We start from the raw sequence: 20,994 nt of genomic DNA on the forward strand, positions 1-20,994 counted from the left end.
GAGATCATGATATATAATCATTCATTACACACGCCGTTCACGGTATGGAGGAAGCAAAATATTATAAATCGAAAACACCCATGGAAAATTTATACGTAGAATGTTGTGTTTCACCTTCCTGATTAAGAATATGTTCGATTCAAAATATTCTATCGGTGAAAATTGCGTTCTTCAGAAAAATGTGTTTTCCCATTTAAAGTACCATGGGAGGAGGCGCATGGTGGCTCAAGTAAATTTCAATAATTTGTTAATAAGCCTTATTACATGTGACCGAGCCACGTAGCCTAGTGGTAACGCTTCCGCCTCGTTAGCGGTAGATCGGGGTTCAAATCCCAGCTCGGACCAACACAACTGGTGATCTTTTCCCTTCTGGATTCGATTGCTTAGTAAAGGGAAGGTAGTGTATCGTCACAAACTGGACCTTATCACGACACCTTAGGGAGGCGACCTATGGAATGTTAACCTAACCATGTTAACATTAGTTGAGTGAAAAACTGCCACTGAATCCGCTTTGTAAATGCCGGTCCCGATACTCTTCACGGGTGTTCCCCTCAGGAACTGGGAAAGATTTACTTACTTATTACATGTAGTGTTTCAAAATGTTTTACACTTCTTTTATCTTTGATAAGCATTAACTTAAAAAAGTGTTTTTTAATCATTTTCTTTTATTATGTTTAGTACCAGGCATCTCCATTAGTATTGAAAACACATTTTTATGAAAAACGCCATTTTTACCGATAGAATATTTTGAATCGAATATTTACCTAGGGGAACTATACCCTTTTTCAGCCTATTTCGATTATCGGCCTATCAGCACTTTGATTATGAATTACAGCTTTCATAAAGTGTTTTTGACTGTTCCAAAGTAATAAATAGCTTAAATAAAAGTGAGCAAGCAACTCTCCATTGTTGATACAACTGAAAATGTTGATTTAATAGCGAAAACGACAAAAGTGATGAGAATTGGTCGAACGGCGTAGAGTGATTAAAATGGGTATATTTCCCCTAATTCACGTGCTCCATGCATTTCAAATGCGTGTGCCCGCCCGCATTCCAATATGCCATCTGTTGGCGAGTAGGGTAAATCAAATGCAGCTCACGCCGAACAGCAGTTTGAACCCTTGAAGAGACCTTTTTACCAAAATTAGAATTTTCCATCACTAAATGTATAAAATAGTTCTAGATTTTTTTAAGTTCCTATAAGCTATTGTCTTTCATATGTTTATAGAATCTATTAAAAAAAAAACTCTAGATTTGTTGTCTAAAATAACCAAACCCGAGCATGGGTAAATAACAAGGGAAATGCGTAATAATACCTTTCTCTGGTATCAATACCAAATTTTGGTATTCCTGGACCCTTTAAAATTTGTCTTAAGGATTATGCAAGAGCAAAATTTGGTATCATACCAATTTAAGGTATTGTTTTGATATTGCAAAATTGCAGAATTTGTCAATGGTCGAATACCACATTTTGGTATTCTTTTGGTATTACAGTATTTTATCAAATTCCTCTGTAACCATGGGAAAATTTTGACAAAATAAGTAATTTTGCGCTAAAATGATTTCTCAAAGCGAATGCTTTCATTGAAAACCGGAAATTTCATACTTGATTTTAAACATTTTTGATATACCCCCTAAAGAAATGACTTGAAATTGTGGAAAATTTTCTAAGTCAGGATGGCACATTTTGGTATTATTTTGGTATTGAAGTGTTTCATCAAATTCCTCTGAAACTATGGGAAATTTTTTATAAATTTTGACGAGATAATTAATTTTGCGCTAAAATGACTTGAAACCCAAAAATGTTAAAGCTGATTTTCAATTTATTTTTAAGATTTTTTTTTAAATCGTTGAAATTTCTCTAAGTCGGGATAACCAAATACTTTGAAAAACGAGTCAATCGACAGATTATTGAATTTTGGTGAATTTCAATCCAGTTTCATTTTAATAACACTTATTTTTCAATCTTGTTATTTTTCAGAAGCTTCAAGAACTTCAAGCACAGGCCGTTCATCAATGACAAATGCATTCGATGTGGTGAAGAATATCACTAAAAACAACATGGAATCATCAGGTGAGTAGATTTGGCTGTTGCATATGGATCATTTCCGTTTTTTTCACTAACTGCAACTGTTGCACTAAAAATGGTATGAAAATACCAAATTTTGGTATTTCTTGTGCAAATACCAGCGACCAAAATGTGCTCTTGGTTGCCCAGTAATAGATGGTAAAATACCATGAAATCATACCAAAATCATGTATGTGGAAGACCACAGGAATACCAAAATCTGATTTTCCAAGGGCGAAGGAATACCTAAGAATAAAACCATGGCAATACCAAGTTTTGGTATTCAAGCAATGTTAAAAAAAAAACAGAAGACCTCAACTTGGTATTGAAATGTTTTTATTTTGAGGTATTATTTTACTCTTGGAATAACATGGTTTGGTATTGTAGTGCCCTTCCACATACAAGACTTTGGTATGATTTAATGGTATTTTACCATGTATTACTGGGCAACCAAAGGCACATTTTGGTCGCTGTTATTTGCCCAAGTAATATCAAAATTTGGTATTCCCGTGTTATTTACCCCTGCTCGGGGAAACAAACAAAAACCTGAGTTTGAAAAGCACTCCATTTTGGATATAGCCATTCTACAGAAAACTAAATAAACTGTTAATAATTACTGCTCTTGAACTGAGATATAAAATAAATTACTAACGCATTATTCATATATATTTTTTTAAATTGCACTTTGTTGACAAAATCATTTGCAGAAAAATAAACAGAATATTGAATGAAGAAAATAAAAAAATAACTAAATTTCTAATTTCAAGAACAATTCACAAAATAACCGTAAAATAAAAAGAATATCTGCAAATATTCTCTAAAGTAAAATTGTAGTCTGAAAAAAAATCTGCATTGGCATAAAAGGTTTCTGTTCACCTTGTGTAAAACCATGCAACGGTTTTATCAAGAATGGCAAGCCGTGGCAAGCTGTCGCCGAAGAAATAATTTTGAGTATCGCTTCAGATAATTGTTAGTTAATTTAAGAAGAAAAAAATGAATTTATTTTAAAAAAAATAGCATCATCAAAATCAAGTTGGTGAGAATCAGAATGCGGCTCCTGCAAAAGCTGTGGTGCACTGCAGTCTACATTCAGGCTTATTCTTGCAAGTGGCAATAGACTACGAGATGGCGTTAGATCACCCGCCATATATTAACACACAATTTTCAAATTATTCTGTTTAGGGCGTCCAATTTTCCCGGGTTTTGAATTTCCCGGGAAACGGGAAAAATATTTTTGAAATCCCGGGAATTCCCGGGATCCCGGGAAATTTTTGAAACAGTCATAAAATCTATGTTTTCATTATATTGGTTATGTTTTCAAGCATAAAATCATAGAATTAGGTCAAAAATATTAATTGGTGATAATCTACACTTAAATCGAAACAAGGACAGCAGTTTTTAGTAAGCTTAAAAAAATGTGTTTTTAATCTGTGTTGTGCTTTCGATTTTAAATTAACCACAATTTTAAATACACTGTGATTCAAATTGAATATGTCTTTTATAAATATATTTCTTTTATTTATTTTTGTAGATGACGTGACTAGAAAAGCCAGAAAAAAATCTTTGAAAATGTATAAAATACAAGAAGCGAAAACAAATAAAATAATACCGGTCAATGTAAAATTTTAGATAGGTTTTAATATCATGTTTCATATAAAAATTAAATCTTTGAGTAAAAATTATCTTTGAGTTACTACTGCCAGCTGGGTAAAATCGACATTACAGTCGAATAGTTACAGGAGATTTTAGAGCAATTAATTTGGAAATCGATGTACTTATTGTTTTGTTCTGTTTTTGTTATAATGAAGTCAATCAAAACATTATGCACAAAAATGGCAACAACAGCTGTCTTAATTCGATGAAAAAAACATTTTATATGATTATTTTTTTTCAAATTCAAAATCATAAATATACGTAAATATCTTTTAAAAATAGGGTATATGACCCTATTTTGGACCTAGTACCTATTTTGGACCTATTTTTATTAATCGAGGTAGTTCAGGCTTTTAAAGTACGAATTTACTGAATCCAACCAACAGAAAGTGTAAGCAGGATCGTTTTGTAGCTTACCTCTTCCAAAAATGTTAACATTTTTGATTATTTCCGCTTTTTCAGCCACTTTTTCCAATGCCACTCGCATTTCCTATAATTTTCCTAGCACATCGATTAGGTCCAAAAATTTAGGCCTCGTTGCTTATCACTTTTGGCTCGGGACACCTTGTACAACTTTCTGTTTTTCACTAGCATCAAGCTATTTTCAGCCGGTTTCCGAGTAATGTAAGTTTTATTTATTTAATACTTATATGTTTTTAGTCACTAAACCGTTGAAATTACTGATCTATAGTTAAAAAAACTCAATTGAAAAAATATTTTCAAATCATATATAATATATTATATAAAATATAATTAAATATAAAATATTTAAAGCGCAAGGCATTATGTAATCTAAAATTAAAACAATTTTCCGTGATAATCCAAATGAATGATATATGCCGAATAAAAATGTTAATGCTTTAAAATTCTTATCGATTACTAAGTATTCAACTTGTTATCTGATTCCACAACAAAATCTGAATTTCCAGAATAAAATTTGTTTTTTTTTTCAATTTCGGGAATTCCCGGGAAAAATCATAAAAAATCCCGGGATTCGGGAATTCCCGGTTTTGGAAAAATCCCGGGATTTTTGTCCCGGGAATTCCCGGGATGGACGCACTAATTCTGTTCTAGCAGCTACGTCTGTTGTCTGTGTTACAATAAAAAAAAAGTGATCGGAAATAGTTTTTGATAGTGTTTTTTACCGTTGTACATAAAAATTAACATAGGGCTTTAGGACCCTATTCTCCCTTCTCTCACAACTACATGATAAAAAATAAAAGATACTTCCGATATGTCATACAAGTTTAAAAATAATCATTAATTAACTGCACACATATGAAACAGTATGAATGCGCAACTTTTAAGGTATAATAAAACTTTTTTTCTTACTTTTAAACTGTATTTTGACTTAGGGTGTATTGAGCCTACATATACAATATGAGTTCAATTAGACCAGTGTTTCCCAAAGTGGGTACTGGGCCCCATTGTGCTCCACCATTGATCTATGGAAGGTGATGTCTTGCACAAAATAGTTTGGGAATCAATGAATTAGACGAAAACTCAATAAACCTTAGTCTACAGCTTTTCCGTACGATTTTGTATGGGGAAAGTAACTATTTTAGTTATTCAGTTTTTGTGCATGTTAGCATCGTCAAATTTAAACAACTCAAAAAAGAAATAAATATAAATAATATATGTTGGATTTGATTTTTGATCTTCTTTGAAAATTTTCATCATATTTACCCTAAAGATTGATTTGCCCAATTGTTTTTTATTCATTTTGGTTTCAAACAATAATTAAAAAAAGATGGCCTGAATCATCCAAAATGCATGAATATCATTTGATAAGAAGGTTAAAAGTGTGTTTTTTTATTCGATAATAAAAATCTTGTTAAATTTGAATTAGGACTTCAATTAAAAATCAAGTTTTAAATATAACATGAGATAAATATGGTTAAAACGGAAGTCGAACTTATGTGGTAAAATAGGAATGTATTTTTTTAGCATTTTGACAAAATATTTCAATATCAAATGGGAGAAACAACTTTTTCATTTTGCGTTTTGTCATCAATAGGAGAGGGGAAGAAAATTGTTCATATTTAAATTTTGTGTTTATTCGCAATTTTAAGCGGTCTTATAAAATTATTTCATACAACTAAACTTACTCATAAATTATTTAACGTAACTAAATAAATATTGCAACTCTCCCTTAACAACAATAAAATTATGTACATCGCCTTACATGACTACTATTTACAAAACTATTCTAATGTACGATCAAACTTCAATCCCCTCATTCTCCCGCAAGACCCCGTTTAGTACTCATACTCCTCACTCTCCGTCCTGTAACTGGACGCCCGGATCCCCGAATCACTTCGCCTGTGCGTCCGGTGCTTCGCCGCCAGCATAATCAACTCATTGACGGACGGATTCTCAAAGTCCCCACCACTAAAACGAGCCGGCTTGTACTCCTCCATAAGGTAGTCGTCACTGCCTGCGATATCGTCGTACGCGTAATCCGGCATGGCTCCATGCAGGTCATCACCGGCGTCTTCTTCATCATCCTCGTCTTCTTCAATTTCGCCCAGCTTGGGGAATGCGACTTTGTCCGACGACGACTTCTTCAACTCCGGCTCCTCCTCTTCTTCGTAGTCTTCCTCCTCGTAGTCCTCGTCCTCGTCCAGGCTGTTGCCGCCGATCTGGGCCAGGACGGCCTCCATAATAGCAGCCTCGTTAGCTTCCTCGACGCGACGCTTCTCCTCCGCGGACAGCCCGATCGTTGACTTGAGTGGAATTGACGGGGAGCGCTTGACGCGTGGCATGTGGATCGTAACCTTGACGTTCTCCAGGTTGATCGAGTTGGATCGCTTGGAGCGGATTTTCTTGGGGGTGGGGGTAGGCGCTGGTCTACGAGCGGCCAAGTCCTTGTATGCTTTCTGAACGATCGCAGCTACCATGCGAAGGATTCGCTGGGAAGGTTCCACGGTGAGGTCGTCCGACAGTTGCACGGATTTGGCGTCCGCTGGTTTGTACACTTTTTGAACTGAATTGCCTTCGATGTCATTCTGGAACTTTTGGTTGATGTCCTTCTTGCCGAGCCGGACTTCACGAGAGTTCAACAGAACGGACAGGACCGCATCGCGGGGTTCACTGCGCTTGCGACGAGAATCCTCAACCATGAGAGTCCACATCTCGCCGAAGATATTGTGCAACGATCGTCGTTCTTCGGCGGAGAGCAGATCGTGGCGCAGCTGCTTGATTGTGGCCGGGATGAGCTGCAGCAGTTCAAGTTCGTCAAAGTTTCGCACTTCTGTAATAAAACAAGAGGAAATTGTAATTAGTATTTTATGATCTTATTGAAATGGGAGTTGCTTGAGAGAGATGATCTCACTTTAAATAAGTCAACAATCCAGCATCTTTTGAAACCTACCTTGTGAGTCGTGTTGTTCAACATAAGGAATTAATCCTTGAGCTTGAAGACGTTTCCGGTATCCTGCCAGCGTGCGCAGGGAAGCACTTACATCCTCCTTCTTTGAGTGCTTTTCACGAATCGTAAATCCAGCGGTTAAATCCACAACCACACACAGCACCACCAAAATCACTGCCTTTGAACACATGTTGATATCGTTTATCTCGTACAAACTATTCAAACAATCACTGTAACAATTTCAATCACTCAATTCCAACAGTTCATTGTCACTCGAAATAAGCCCAGATGATGATGTTACTCGTTTGAAGCGCAAGTTGCAAGTGAATGATATTTCCATAGGGCGAGGCGTTTAAATATCCTACCCGGTTCTCAAGCCACTGACTGTACGTCCAGGATATGCACTTGTCGTCGACGGCTGGTCCTGTCTCGAGTCTCGGCGACAGGTTGCCTTCTGTTGCTACTGGCTGGCAGGCCAGAGTAGAGGCGTGGCTCTCGAGAGTAGCTCGTTATATGGGAATGGCAGCGCACGCAGCAGACGGTGATTGCCTGAGGTTTGATGAATTACGAATTGATGTTTGTTATGTTTTGTTGATCCATAATTGATAAATAAAGTTAAAGTTTTTTAAATTATTCAAAATCGCATTTTCTTTTCAGAAATTAAAAATTCATGGAATGACATATTCTGGATATTTTTGAAGATCTACTAGAAAATATTGTCGTAACATTGTATTGTAAAAAAAATCCATCAATTTCAATTAATTCAAGATACATTTGAGAAGCCCAAATAACACTTAAAACACTTTAATTTGCGCAAAAAAGAATGAATAGCGAATTTCAAAATTTGAAATCTTTTCAGAATTTCAGAAAGTTACAGCAAATTAAAATTAAAGAGCTCAGAGATCAGAGGTAGGGAAAACAAATCCGTTTATGTTTGTTATGAAATTTTGATGAATTCATTTAACCAATTCTTTGATGAAATTTTGTCCATCGATTTCTTATGTCCAATTCAAGCATTTTTCCTATTGGCTTCACCATGATGTCTTGAAATCCTTTATTGACAACAACTTTAAATTTGATTGCTCCAAAAAGTGCCAGCTTTTGAGCTGTCTAGGATACGTTCTTTTCTAATTTTTTAAAAGAAATGTTCATCCTCCATTGTTATTTCGAACGTTGATTGCAAAATATGGCCTTGAAACGATGAATGTTTAGAAAAAAAAAACCCAATAAGCCCTCATGTCTAAGATATCTCGAAACAATTAATCCGATTTGCAATGTCTATACCAAAAATTGGCACTTTTGGTCCACTAAACATGTTATAAAATTTAAAAATCGAAGAGGGTAATGTTAGTCATAATACAGTTTTTCTGATAAAAACTTGATTTAAAAAGTTTTTTTTTGTGCTTACCGATTTTTAACAGTCCTGATCAATTTAAATTTTACTAATAATTTTTTTTTCGGGTGTATTATGGAAGCCTTCAAAAAATCCCTTTTTTCAGTCCTATCACATTCATCAAAATTCCATCCTCTAGCATTTCATACCCCAGAATGCCATTCACTAAAAATTCATTCTCCAGAATTGACCATTCCCCAGAATCCCATTCCTCAGAATGACCCATACGCCAGAATAAACCATTCCATTAAATGAATAATTTTCACTGAAAAGAAGAGTAATTTTATAATGATTTTTGTTTTTTAAATTTATGGAGTGAACCATTAGATAATGAATTTATCATTTAAATTTGACGATTAGATGTTTTGGAGATTTGAAGAATTGAAAATTTTAAATTTTTACGAGGATTAAGAAATTCATAAAGATTTTCCTACCTTTTTAGACCGTTCCCTCGACTCTGACCAAAGTCAATTGAGGAGGGCAAAAAAAAAAAAAGAATAACAAGCCATAGTTTCAGCATTTGCATGTACAAAGTAGCCATTTCAAATATACAGATAAATCTAGATTTTACAGATTTTTCGATTCCAAAAATCACAAAAATCTGTATGTACAGATTTTTTTAAATGATTATATTTTTAAAAAAATCTACAATTTAGTAAATGAATCATACTTTAATATTATTAAAAAGCTTAAGTTAGTTGTTAAAAATTGAAGAATGTCTAAATTAGATATAGATAAAATACAGATTTATTTTTAAGGAAATATAGATCTTAGCCGGGTCCGGTGACGCAGTGGTTAGCGTGGTAGCCTCTCACCCCAGTATGGCCTGGGTTCAATCCCAGACGGACCCGGTGGCATTTTTCGAGACGAGATTTGCCTGATCACGCCTTCTATCGGATGGGGAAGTAAAACGTCGGTCCATTAGCGTAAAAAAGGATTTGAGTGACTCACCACACATAACCTTCGGACGCCTAGAAATGAGCAGAAACATGCAACAGAGACCACAAAAGACCCGGGGGTCGTTAAAGTGGATTGGATTGGAGATCTCTCATAAAATAATCTGGCATCGTTGGAAAAAAGTGTTTAAAAATGCATTATACACCTATGCAGTTTGTTTTGTAATCATTAGTTTCTGAAATATCTAAGTATTATCAAAACATTTTTTTTGGCGAAACATGAGTTTTTTGGGATCGGAATTTAATAAAAATCTAAATATTTTTAAACTAGTTCAAAAATGCTAAATTTGATAATCAATTCAGAAAAATGCATTTTAGGTTGTTTGCAGTAGATTAGTCTATTATATCCATCAAAATTTGGAAGGCCTCTTAAATTATATTTTTAATTTAAAAATTAGAGCAAATTCTTACAAGAATAATGAAATTAACAGCGATTCACTCGACTTTTTTATGATTTTTAAAGATCTGATGATCTTGAAAATATGGGGAGATTTACTCGTCTTTTTTATAAAATTTGATGACTTGAAGATAACAAAAAGGGGAAAATATCTTTTAATTTCATTGTTGTCATTAAAATTACCCTTCTTTAGGTAAAAAAAAAAAACAGGTAACATTTTGAGGACTAACTGACAAAACCACGCTCATGATGTAAAATTTATCAAAAGTTGACACTTAAACATATAAAAAAGATCAACGGTGGTAAAGTTTGTCAAATTCAAGTTTTCTTACAAAAGTATCTTTAAAATTGTTTTTTTTAGTGTAACAACTTTGAAAAAATAAAAACTGCCTCAAAAATCGAGCATGTTTGTTAGCTATTTTCATTTATTAATAATAAAACATTTATGAAATATGAAACCATTAAAAAACAAATCAAAAATCGGTATTTAACGTGATAAACTTAAACTAAGGAACAGACGTTCAAATATTGCACCAGTCCATAGATCTCTTTAACTCATCGTTGACGGACACGCAACACATGTTTTGCTAAGTGCAAACACAGACCCAGACCCACAATCCATCAATCCCACAGATAACCCTCTTGAACCAATTTTTTGAGACCCTCTCGACTTCTGGATCCCTCAACGACGACGACGGACATAAAAAACTGTCTCCTAACCTTTTAACAAACTCAAGCTTGCCAAACACACGAGCCACTTGTCAGCAGCCGCGTCGCACGCCCCGGGACTCTCAAGTGGCTCAGTCCAGGCAGGCTATGACTAGACGCAGAAGACATCGGGCCCAATTAGGGGTGATCCAAGTAGGCGCGATCGATTTCCCAGCCAAATCTGCTGCGTATGGCCCAGAAGAAATCCTTTTTCGCTTCGGAGTCACCATCGTAGTGCGCCATGGCTTTTCGTGTCGGATGCAAATAAAAAGCTCTTGAAAAAGGGATAATAAAGTTCATTTCCTCCCCAGGACACACTCGCACAGAGTTCTGTTATCTTGCGTTTTAGGTGCCTTCTGAGACGGAAAACATGTTTGACTTTTTAAGGGCTCAAGGGGTCGTCTGGGCCAGGTTTGTTCAGGGTTGAGAGAAGAGGAAAAAAACAGCCCAAACAGGAAATTGGCCGGGCGCCCGACTTGATTCTTGTTTCCGATCAGACGCTAAGCACTGTTTTCGGTTCTTATCGGTTCCGGCGCGGGCGTTGTTTGTTTAGCCACAAAGGACGGACTAATCTAGGGGGAAACGTCACAATAAACCAGCCAATAAGGTGGCTGGTGACTTGGCTTAGGGCCACTTAACCCCTTCGGTTAAAGGGGTAGGGAGAGAGACTTTATAATCCGATCTGACCCAGGATCCCCGGCGGCCGGTGTCTGTTGTTGTGGGTAATCAAGAAGCATTTAGGAGTCAATCCGTAACGGTTTGTGACTCGACGGTGGACGGAGGCTACTCAATGAGAACGATTCAACTCAGAAAATGAGAAAAAAAAAACTCAAAGCAGGCCAATGTCCCCAATCGTCGTCAAAACTACCTAAAAAAATCGAGACGTCTCAATATTCCAATAAAAACTTCATGAAAGAATCGCGTCTGGGAAAAACCCACCTCGCCAGTCAATCGGGGGTAAACATCGATCCTTTGTTTTGTTTGTGGATTTGTCTCTTCCGATTCACAAAACAAAGCAACCAACCGGATGGTGGCCTGCTTCGATCCTGGGGCGTACGACGATATCGGCGGCGTCGTCTCGGAGCGAGCCTGCTGTAGGGTTGTCTCGTTTTTTTCCTCTGTCGATTTTGACTGGCCTGGCCTGCCTTTTGTTCTGGTGACCAACGTTTATTGTCCTAGGGCCCCGAGAACAAAGGGGCTAAAAAGCGATCGACTTTATGGCCCACTTGAGCGAGGGACGGCCCCCTTTTTTTTCGTGGACGGCTGTCGTCGCTGCAGTCAACCATTTGGTGACCGATGTCTTTGGAGTTACGTAGACTTGCGACTAAATATCTTTTTTTTTTTCAATATTCTTGTTGAAATATTTAACAAACATTTATTGACGTAACGCAGCACTGTCTACTCCTTTCTTGAATTTACTTTAGTTCGAATTGTGATGTGTGATTTTGTAAATTTTTTGAAAAAAAATTATCCTTGGTTCAACTTTATCCGTGTTTTAATTATTGACTACCATTCTTTAATTAAGGAAAATTAAGTCATATTGGTTTTTTTTCCAAGACTATGCTTAATCGTATTTTTTATGGAGCAATTCTCCCCGAATTCCGGAAATGGATCGTATTTGTATTCTTTAAATTTGGATCAAACTTTCCCTATGACCAAAATGGCAATTTGTGCCATTCGTTCGCCCATAGAAGTCTCCAAACAATTTAGGCAGCTGTCCATATAAAAAAATACGTAAATATTCGAAAATCTATATCCTTTGAAAAACATATTGATCGATTTTGTGTCTTCGGCAAAGTTGTAGGTATTGATGAGAACTATTCATAATAAATACTACACTGAAACACTATTTTTCAATGTTTATGTCGCCTCCTTCAATATCGGTCCGAAAAATGGCAAAACTAGTATTTTTTCAAAAAACTTAAATTTTTTAAAGGAAATAGAAATCTAACCAACTGAAAACAATAAGAAATGCATTTTCCTGCGTTTAAAACCATATTTAGCATGTCTGGGATCCGGGGCAGACGGTAATAACAAAATTCATGCAATTTCAATAACAAATACTGTTAAAATAACAGAAAGTGTTATGGAATCTTCTTGAAAAATTAATTTTTGCCTAAGGGTTTTATAACAGTTTATGTTATCATAACAAAATTTGTTTTTGGTCTGATATTGGTTGAAAGCCAAAACAACATTTGAATAACATTTTTTGTTATGGAAGAATACCGTCAACTGTTATTGGGATGATCGGATTAGTTGTTAAAATAACAAAAAATAATAATAAAGATTTCTTCGAAGAATAACAAAAAGTGTTATTAGTCTGTTATTACAATTACAATCCAATAACAAAAAAAAATATAACGACGAATAACAAATCTTGTTATAAATAACATAAAATGTTATTGGGCTAATATTTTCAAATATCAAAAAAAAATTATTCTCAAGTTATTTCCGTCTGCTCGGGATCGATCAAAAATATTTTCAATTTTTGTAGAATTCCGATGTACAGCACCGCAAAAAGTTTTCTTTTTGGCGAAAAAAAATTGTTTCAATACTTGGATATTTTGAAAACTAATGACTGCAAAACAACTTGACAGGTGTAAAATGCATGTTAAAACACCTTTTTTATTCCAACGTTGAGACCATAGCTTGTTATTCCAATTTTTATATTTTTTTTTATCTTTTACAATATTTTTAGTAAAATGCATAATTTTCAAATTATTTGCAGTTCATGTTTAATTTATGGTAATACATAGGATTATTTTAAGATTTTTGAAAAAGTCAATCTTTGTCCAATTTTAAAAATATATTTTTTTATCTGAGAAAATTCACTATAAATTTTCTTATATAACTTTCAAAAACAGACAATTAGTGGCCGAATTATAGCTTTTTTCAAATAAAAAAAATCAAAATAAAAATATTTAAAAAATGGGAAATTCTGGAGAATAAAACATTTAGAAAAATCTAGTTTAATTAAATATGGATAAAAATTGATTAAACTGCAGGGCTGCGGAGTCGGGTCATATTTCAAACGACTCCGACTCCGACTCCGACTCCAGCTTTGTCAGATTAGCCGACTCCGACTCCGACTCCGGCTCCGGCTTCCAACAAATTGTTGGCTCCGACTCCGACTCCGACTCCGGCCTACCAACTCTAGCCGACTCCGACTCCAACTCCGACTCCAGCTTTCAACAAATGGTTGGCTCCGACTCCGACTCCGACTCCACATTTTTTTAAATGTTTCAAAAGTTAGTTAACTATTATTAGTTAATAATTTTTTAAACATTGATAAATAGGATTATTTGAATACTCTCTAAGCGTCATGTTTTTCTCAAGAAAAATAAGGTAAGTAGTAAATAAACGGAAAAAAAGTTTCTAGGTTACATGTTTTATACGTTATGGAAACAGAAATCAAAAAAATATCTTCAGTTTTAGAGGCATTTTGAGAAGAACAGTTTTGTAAAAAATTTGGATTTATTTGCTTAAACTCAAATTTGAAAATATTTTTTTCAAAGCTAATAAATTTAAATATTAAATTGTTATTTTTGAATGAATAACTAAAAGAAACCTGGCCTAATGATCTATTGAACATTAAAATTCAATTTGCTCACTTTCAGGCTGACATTTGTAAGAAGCACAGTGACAGGCACCTTGTTTTTAAAATGACAATTTTAAACGAAACATTTTTTTTTTTTTTTTTAAGAAGTACATGGACATCACGCCATGGCTGAAGGAGATTATTATTGCAAATCAATGTATCTAAACATTTTTTTCGTGGAAAGGACGCTTAAGATGTCCTTTTCAAATATCTGTGACATGGAAAATATATTACCCTGGAAATTTTTAATTTATTTTAATTATAAAATTTTATATCTATATATATATATATATATATATAAAAATTTCGACGGTTTTGTTCGAACGCGCATCAGTTGATAACGGAAAGTCGGATCGAGGTGCTTTTTGTTGCGTTGGGTTCGTATAAGTCAAAAAATCAAAAAATGACAACAAACGAAATAAGGCAGAACAAAGTTTGTCGGGTAAGGCTTGTACTTTAAAAAGGAGGCGCACGATACTTCGTAAATCTTCACCTAAAACGAAGCTTTATGAATGATCTTGCGCCTCCATCAAAAAATATTAAAAAACTTTAAATATTATAAAAAACAAATATCCACAAGTAAAATATTTTCTAGGTCACAAATATTTTTTTTTTTTTTAGGTACATTGTTATGCAATGATTATCACCTTGCGTCATATTGGCTTGGGACATACAGTATGAGAAAATTCGTACCAGTTTATAATATTTTGATTTTGTTTTATGTATAATATATGACAAATAAATTAAAATCCTACATTTTGTTCTATACATTTTTTATTAGTTCATTTTTGTACTGAATTCTTCAGATTTGTTCAACGATAATTTGCAACGATATCAAAATAGTTTAACTAAAATCAACATCAACATCAACAACCAATGATTAATTCAAAATTTGTTGCAACTTCTTTTGATATTTTTTGTTAGTTTCAATTATTTTATATGCAACATATTGATTTTCTTGTACTTAGTGATAAACAAAATGTGCATGTTGAGTTCCAAGTAAGAGATTGTTATTATCGTAGATTATTTGTTACAAAAGTTAAACTGTCAGTGACTCTTTTTCGATTTGCAAAAACAGTGATTACTATTTTTAATCTTTTTATGTACCTCGTACCAAGACATATGCTATCAGGGTAAAAGATGATTATGTGTGTATTTTTTTTCAGAAATAACTGGATGAAATTTGGTCAAATTTGAATTGAAAGGGCACATAAATAAAGGCAAAAGGAAGCATTCAAGAATCAATTAGATATGTCTGACTACATAACCAATATTTTTTTTATTATTTTTTAAATTATGATACAACATAATTGGGTAAGAGGTTACTTTTAGTGATTATAGTGTAATAACACAATTAGAGCTTTTCAATCACAATAAAAAGCTGCAAAAACACAATGGCATCTGATAAATCAATTAAAAATATAAGATGTTTTGTAAATTAAGCTGTTCTATAGGAAATACTGAACAATAAAAAAACATATTTTTTGTTGAATTTAAGATAACTCCGGCTCCGACTCCGACTCCGGGTTATCAGAAATCCTCGGCTCCGACTCCGACTCCGACTCCAGCTCATAAAATTTAGCCGACTCCGGCTCCGACTCCGACTCCAGCTGTTAGAGTTTTGACGACTCCGACTCCGACTCCGACTCCAGGTCCCCAAAAAGACCCGACTCCACCGACTCCGGCTCCGACTCCGACTCCGACTCCACAGCCCTGCTAAATTGATTGAACTAGATTTTTCTAAGGGTATTATTCTCTAGAATTTCCTAAGTTTTTTTTTTAAATTTTTCTAATATGTATTTTTTGATTTGAATGAAACTTTGTATTAAAAGCCATATTTGCATCATAAGTTTCTTCCATACAACGCTCCATATAATTTTATGGTGAATATTCGAAAATCTGTATCTCGAGAAGGGATTCTCTAATCGATTTGGTGTCTTCGGCAAAGTTATTTTAATTTACAAAGAACTTTTTAAAAAATTTCATTTTTTAGAAATTTTGGGAACTAAAATATGCATCTTTTGCGCTACAAATTAAGTATGGTGCCAAATCTTATGCCAAAGATGTGATGCCATGAAAAAAATTTGGAAGAAATCTAAATTATTTGTTCAACAATAATTTCAAAAATCATGTTTAGATAAAATTTCAAATTTGCAATTGAAAATAACTTCACACAAATTAAATGAAGTGCTCCGTTTAAAAATACTTTCAAAGTACTCTTGTAAAAAATATTTTCGAAGAGCTGAGAAAAAGTGTACAATTTTCATTGTTAGTATTTGTTTATCGGACTGCTGATTGCTGAGATACAGCCTGTTTAAGTTCAAATTGTGTGGAAAATGAGTGGAAAAATGAGAAACATTTGTGAAATATGAGCTCAAATTTGAAAAATTCCTAAATAGCCAAAAGCAACAAAAAAAATGAAAGACGCAACTTTTGGTACCCAAACACCATCGTCATTGTCATCAAGTCATCGCTTAAATTTTGAATTATCACAGTTTGAGTGAAAAAAAGCTGCTTTTTGCCGATTTCGTCATTTTAGAAAAACGCGCGGCGAGTTGAAAAAAATCCGGATTTTATTTTCAAAAAATCACATCTCGGAATCCTGTTAATGAACTCCTCCCATTTTTAGAAAAAAGATTGAAATTGTCCGAGGAATCCGATAAATATATTTCCAGAAATAGGCTCTTTGGTCCAGACACCGTCAAAACGGCATTTTAAAGCTTCAAATGACCTTTTCAAATATTTGGCTAGATTTTTGAAACTGCTTGCTATTTATCTTTGAAAGGTCAACTTATCACCTTTCATTTGCGTCCAAAACAGCTAAAATCGGTGATTTTTTTTAAATGTGGTTTTTGCGAAAATCGACAAAAATTGCCTTTTTTCGGACAACCCTAACACGGCCTGGGTCACCCTAATTGCCAATCAAAAAATCGTGAAAATTAAAATTAAAATTTGACCAAGGAAAAAATATTTGTATCTTTTAAAATTGATTTTCTGTGTTAAATTGAAAAAAAAAAATCAGTAAGTTGGTTATGATTCAAAAATAATTTGCCGTTTTGCCTACTTCGATGTTACCATTTCTAATTGATCGCAATCAAAACCGCATCAAAACATCATAATACAACTCAACTTAACCCATTCCTTGCGTCTCGCACATGTCCCGAGCAGTGATTTACTGTCGAGTCATTGAACACCGAGAAATTGTAGAAACAAAAGAAAAACCCCTTAACCAGAAGCATCCATTTAGGACAATAATCCTTCGGGACGTGTGATTACCAGGAATCCCACCACACCGTAGGACACCTCAATTATGTGGGCCTCTCCCTCTGTCATCCTCTCTCTCCCTCTCCCAAACAGTTCAAATTACGTAATACGACTTAATTGGCCTCCGCCGAAAATGGGAATTTGAAGTACCTCTCGATTGGTTGTCTCGTCGTCTCAGCGCCATATGGATTGTCACGGTTGATGCAGGTCATCGTCGAAGAGACTCCACTAAACGCTAACCGTAGAATAGATGCGGGACACAAATTAAGGTGAGAAATGACTGATAATCACTCCCGGGGTTCCTCCGGCTTGTCGGAGGTGTCGTCTACGGTCTACGGTCGGGTGCGGTGCGGTGAGACATGGCCATTGTTGGGCCAACTTTCCTGGGGGTCGCTTTTCGGACATCGAGGTGTGATGTTGTAACGACAGTTTTTAACACACTCTTTATTCTACAGAAAAGCTTACGGTTACGAATAAAAATGCAAAGTTCTAGCCAACGGCCGCAACGGGACGGAACTCGTCCGGGCTGAACGCGGTCACGGAGTTGCTGTAGAAGTTTAGCAATTTATCGGGTCGACTCGGTTTGAACTCTCTGCCTTCGTGAAGGGGAGGACCTCCAGTGGTCGTTAGGCTAATGGACTCCACGTCCAGCTGGTGATTCCCTGGGTGAACGTAATACGACTGTGGAATCGGTAGTGATGCTTGGGTGTCCTCGATAATTGGAATGGCCGTTGCGTGCAGGACCAGCGGTTTCTCGGTGGAACTCGTCACTGGCGGGTCATTGTTCGGGACGGCCGGAGTTGATGGGATGGTTGTTGTTGAGATTAAGTCCTCTAGTTGGTTTTCGGATGCTTCTCCGGTTTGATCTTCGCCGGAATCGTTGCGTGCTGTGCTGCGAACTCTTCGTGTTGTTGGTAGTTTTGAACGCTTAGATTTTGGAATGGACGTAGCCTTGCGGGATTTATTCTCCGAGGGTTCGGTTACTTCCGGTACCTGTAACTTTAAATGATTATTGTCACTTTATTTTATATTCGCTAATCGCTTGCCTCACCTGTTCATCGGCAAACTGTGGCCTCGGTTCGATCAGGTTCTGCCCTGCATGCAATCCAAAATGACCACCACCAGCACCAACTCCTTGTCCAGGAAAAACCGCCGGTCCCGTATTGACGTTCACACCTCCGTTCCCAACAAACCCAAACCCATCCAACCCTTCGTGCACACTTCCGTCCGGTCTCAACGGAATCTTGATGTTGATAGTCGGAACTGCTCCATAGTAGTACGGATTGGCGTACGCGTACGCGTGCTGGTAGAACGAATCCCCAAACGGTCGACCAATATTGATCTTGACTATCCCGGTGGGCGCTCGTATCCGAGGTGGCCCATCTCCGTCGTCCAACGAATCCACCAAAGTCAATCCGGTTAGCAGGCCAAGAAGTCCGAGGAAACGACCTCTTCTAGGAGAGGCGCTTGGATGAAGTTGAACTTCCTGTTCTTGTTGGTCGGAACTACCGGCACTTGAACACACTAGAACCACGAACAACGCATAGCGAAACCACATCTTCACCGGAACAGGTGGAGACCAGAACTGATCGCGAAGCGATCCAGACCATCAGCTTTATGCTTGATCGTGGGGTACATCTGCTCCACGTTAGGGTTACCAGACTTTAACTTATGATGATTAGGAAAATTTAAAATGTATTGTTGTACAGAGGGGATGATAAAAACTTTGAAAATTATTAGCAATGGCCTGATTTGTAAATGATATAAAAAATCAAACTTCTAAAAAGTGACGTATTTAAACAAAAAAAAACAAATTTTAGTTACAATAACTTGAAAATGGTGCACGATATAGAAATTTGTGTACAGTACTTTTGGCAATTTTTTGAAAAAAATGTCAGCAATGACAAATTAATTTTGACTAACTTGTAGCATAGCTTTTTGTGAAAAATACTTTTTGTTTAAATATTTTGAAAAACAAGCTCGGAATTTTAAAATTTAGCTTTTATTTTTTTTACTGAGTACTCTCAAAGGGTGAAAGAAGTACATTTTTTGATAATTTAAGTCTGCAAAAGCATATATCTTTACTAAAAAAAATGCAGTTTTATTCAAAAACCTTATTTAAATAGGTGATGAATACCTTCCTCACAAAATCATCAATTGCATACAGTCATGTTCCGGTTTATATTGTTATTACAATATGGGTATTAAATGATCGGGATTTTTCCATACATTTCGAAAGTAATAACACATTATTTTAAATACTCAAAATTTTCACAAAACTAAGATTTTTAAAAAGTACTAAAAATATCAGTTTTTTTCAATATTGTTAACGCAAATTCTTGAAAATGCTTAACATTTTCACAAAAACCATGGATACTCAAAAAAATACTCAAAATTTCAGTAATTTTCAATATGGCTATCAGATAATCACGATTTAAAAAAAAAATCGAAAATAGCAACACAATTCTTGAAAATACTCAAAATTCTCATAAAACTACGTATTTTTGAATAAAAATACTCAAAATTTCAATTTTTTTACAATATGGGTATCCAATGAACGGGATTTTTCATATATTGCAAAAATAATAGCTCAAATTTTTGAAAATACTCACAACTTTCACAAAACTACAGATTTTTGAAAAAATACTCCAAATTTAAGTAATTTACATTAGGTAAATTTTGAGTATTTTCAAAAAAATATGTTATTACTTTCGAAATGTATGAAAAGATTCCGATCATTGGATACCCACATTATAAAAACTGAAATTTTTAGTATATTTTCAATAATACATAGTTTTAGGAGAATTTTGAGTATTTTCAAAAATTGTGTTACTATTTTCGAAATGTATAAAAAAAATCTTGATAAGTTGATAGCCATATTGAAAATTACTGAAATTTTGAGTATTTTTTCAAAAATCCGTAGTTTTGTGAAAATATCCAAGAATTTGCGTTATTATTTTCGAAATGTATGAAAAAATTCCGATCATTTGATACCCATATTGCAAAAACAATGATCTTGAGATTTTTTTCGAAAAAAAACTGCATTTATAAAATACAGGAAAAATACATATTTTTTTGAAAATTTCCATGTAATTATAATTGCAACGGATAGCTGACAATACTATAATTTTTAAAAGTTTGGATACTTTTTCTTAGGATTATAGCCAATGATTCCCTTATAGCCAAAAACCCATAAGCTGCGGTGCTAAAGGCTGATACGCAGATTAGAAGGAACGCAAAACTCCATACAAAAAAACGCCCAAGAAACGGTCAAGGAAAGGGTCACGAAAAGATTTTTCTTAAGCGGTACGCAGCTGAAAAGTAACAGAAACGGAAAGATTGCGTTTGACGTTTCTTCGCGCGGTGCTTGTTTGTAATATGTTTTGATGAAAAAATCAAAGAATTGTAATTTTTCTTTTTGAATGCGACTGATAATTACAAACGTTTTAATAATTTTGTATTGGAGATAATAATATTTAAAATTCCCGCCGAATCTCAAAAAGCAGAATATTAAAACTAAAAGGACAGATTTAGTTTTTCGGTCGAAATGGAGTAAAAAAAGAAGTTGTCTTTATAGATGTCGACCA

General features: G+C 34.9%; 1 protein-coding gene across 1 annotated transcript; it reads right to left on the minus strand.

Annotated features, from left to right (window-relative positions):
• Window positions 1-17,843: 17,843 nt before the first annotated feature.
• On the minus strand, window positions 17,844-18,970 carry LOC128092975 (uncharacterized). The gene is made up of 2 exons (XM_052708274.1): window positions 18,459-18,970; window positions 17,844-18,406 (listed from the first exon to the last, which is right to left on the minus strand). Exons 1-2 carry the CDS (start codon window positions 18,963-18,965, stop codon window positions 17,897-17,899), a joined length of 1,017 nt encoding a protein of 338 aa, XP_052564234.1. The 5' UTR covers window positions 18,966-18,970; the 3' UTR covers window positions 17,844-17,896.
• Between the last annotated feature and the right edge of the window lie 2,024 nt (window positions 18,971-20,994).

The sequence above is a fragment of the Culex pipiens genome, chromosome 2 (genome assembly GCF_016801865.2).
Source record: "Culex pipiens pallens isolate TS chromosome 2, TS_CPP_V2, whole genome shotgun sequence".
Classification (NCBI taxonomy): Eukaryota; Metazoa; Arthropoda; class Insecta; order Diptera; family Culicidae; genus Culex; species Culex pipiens.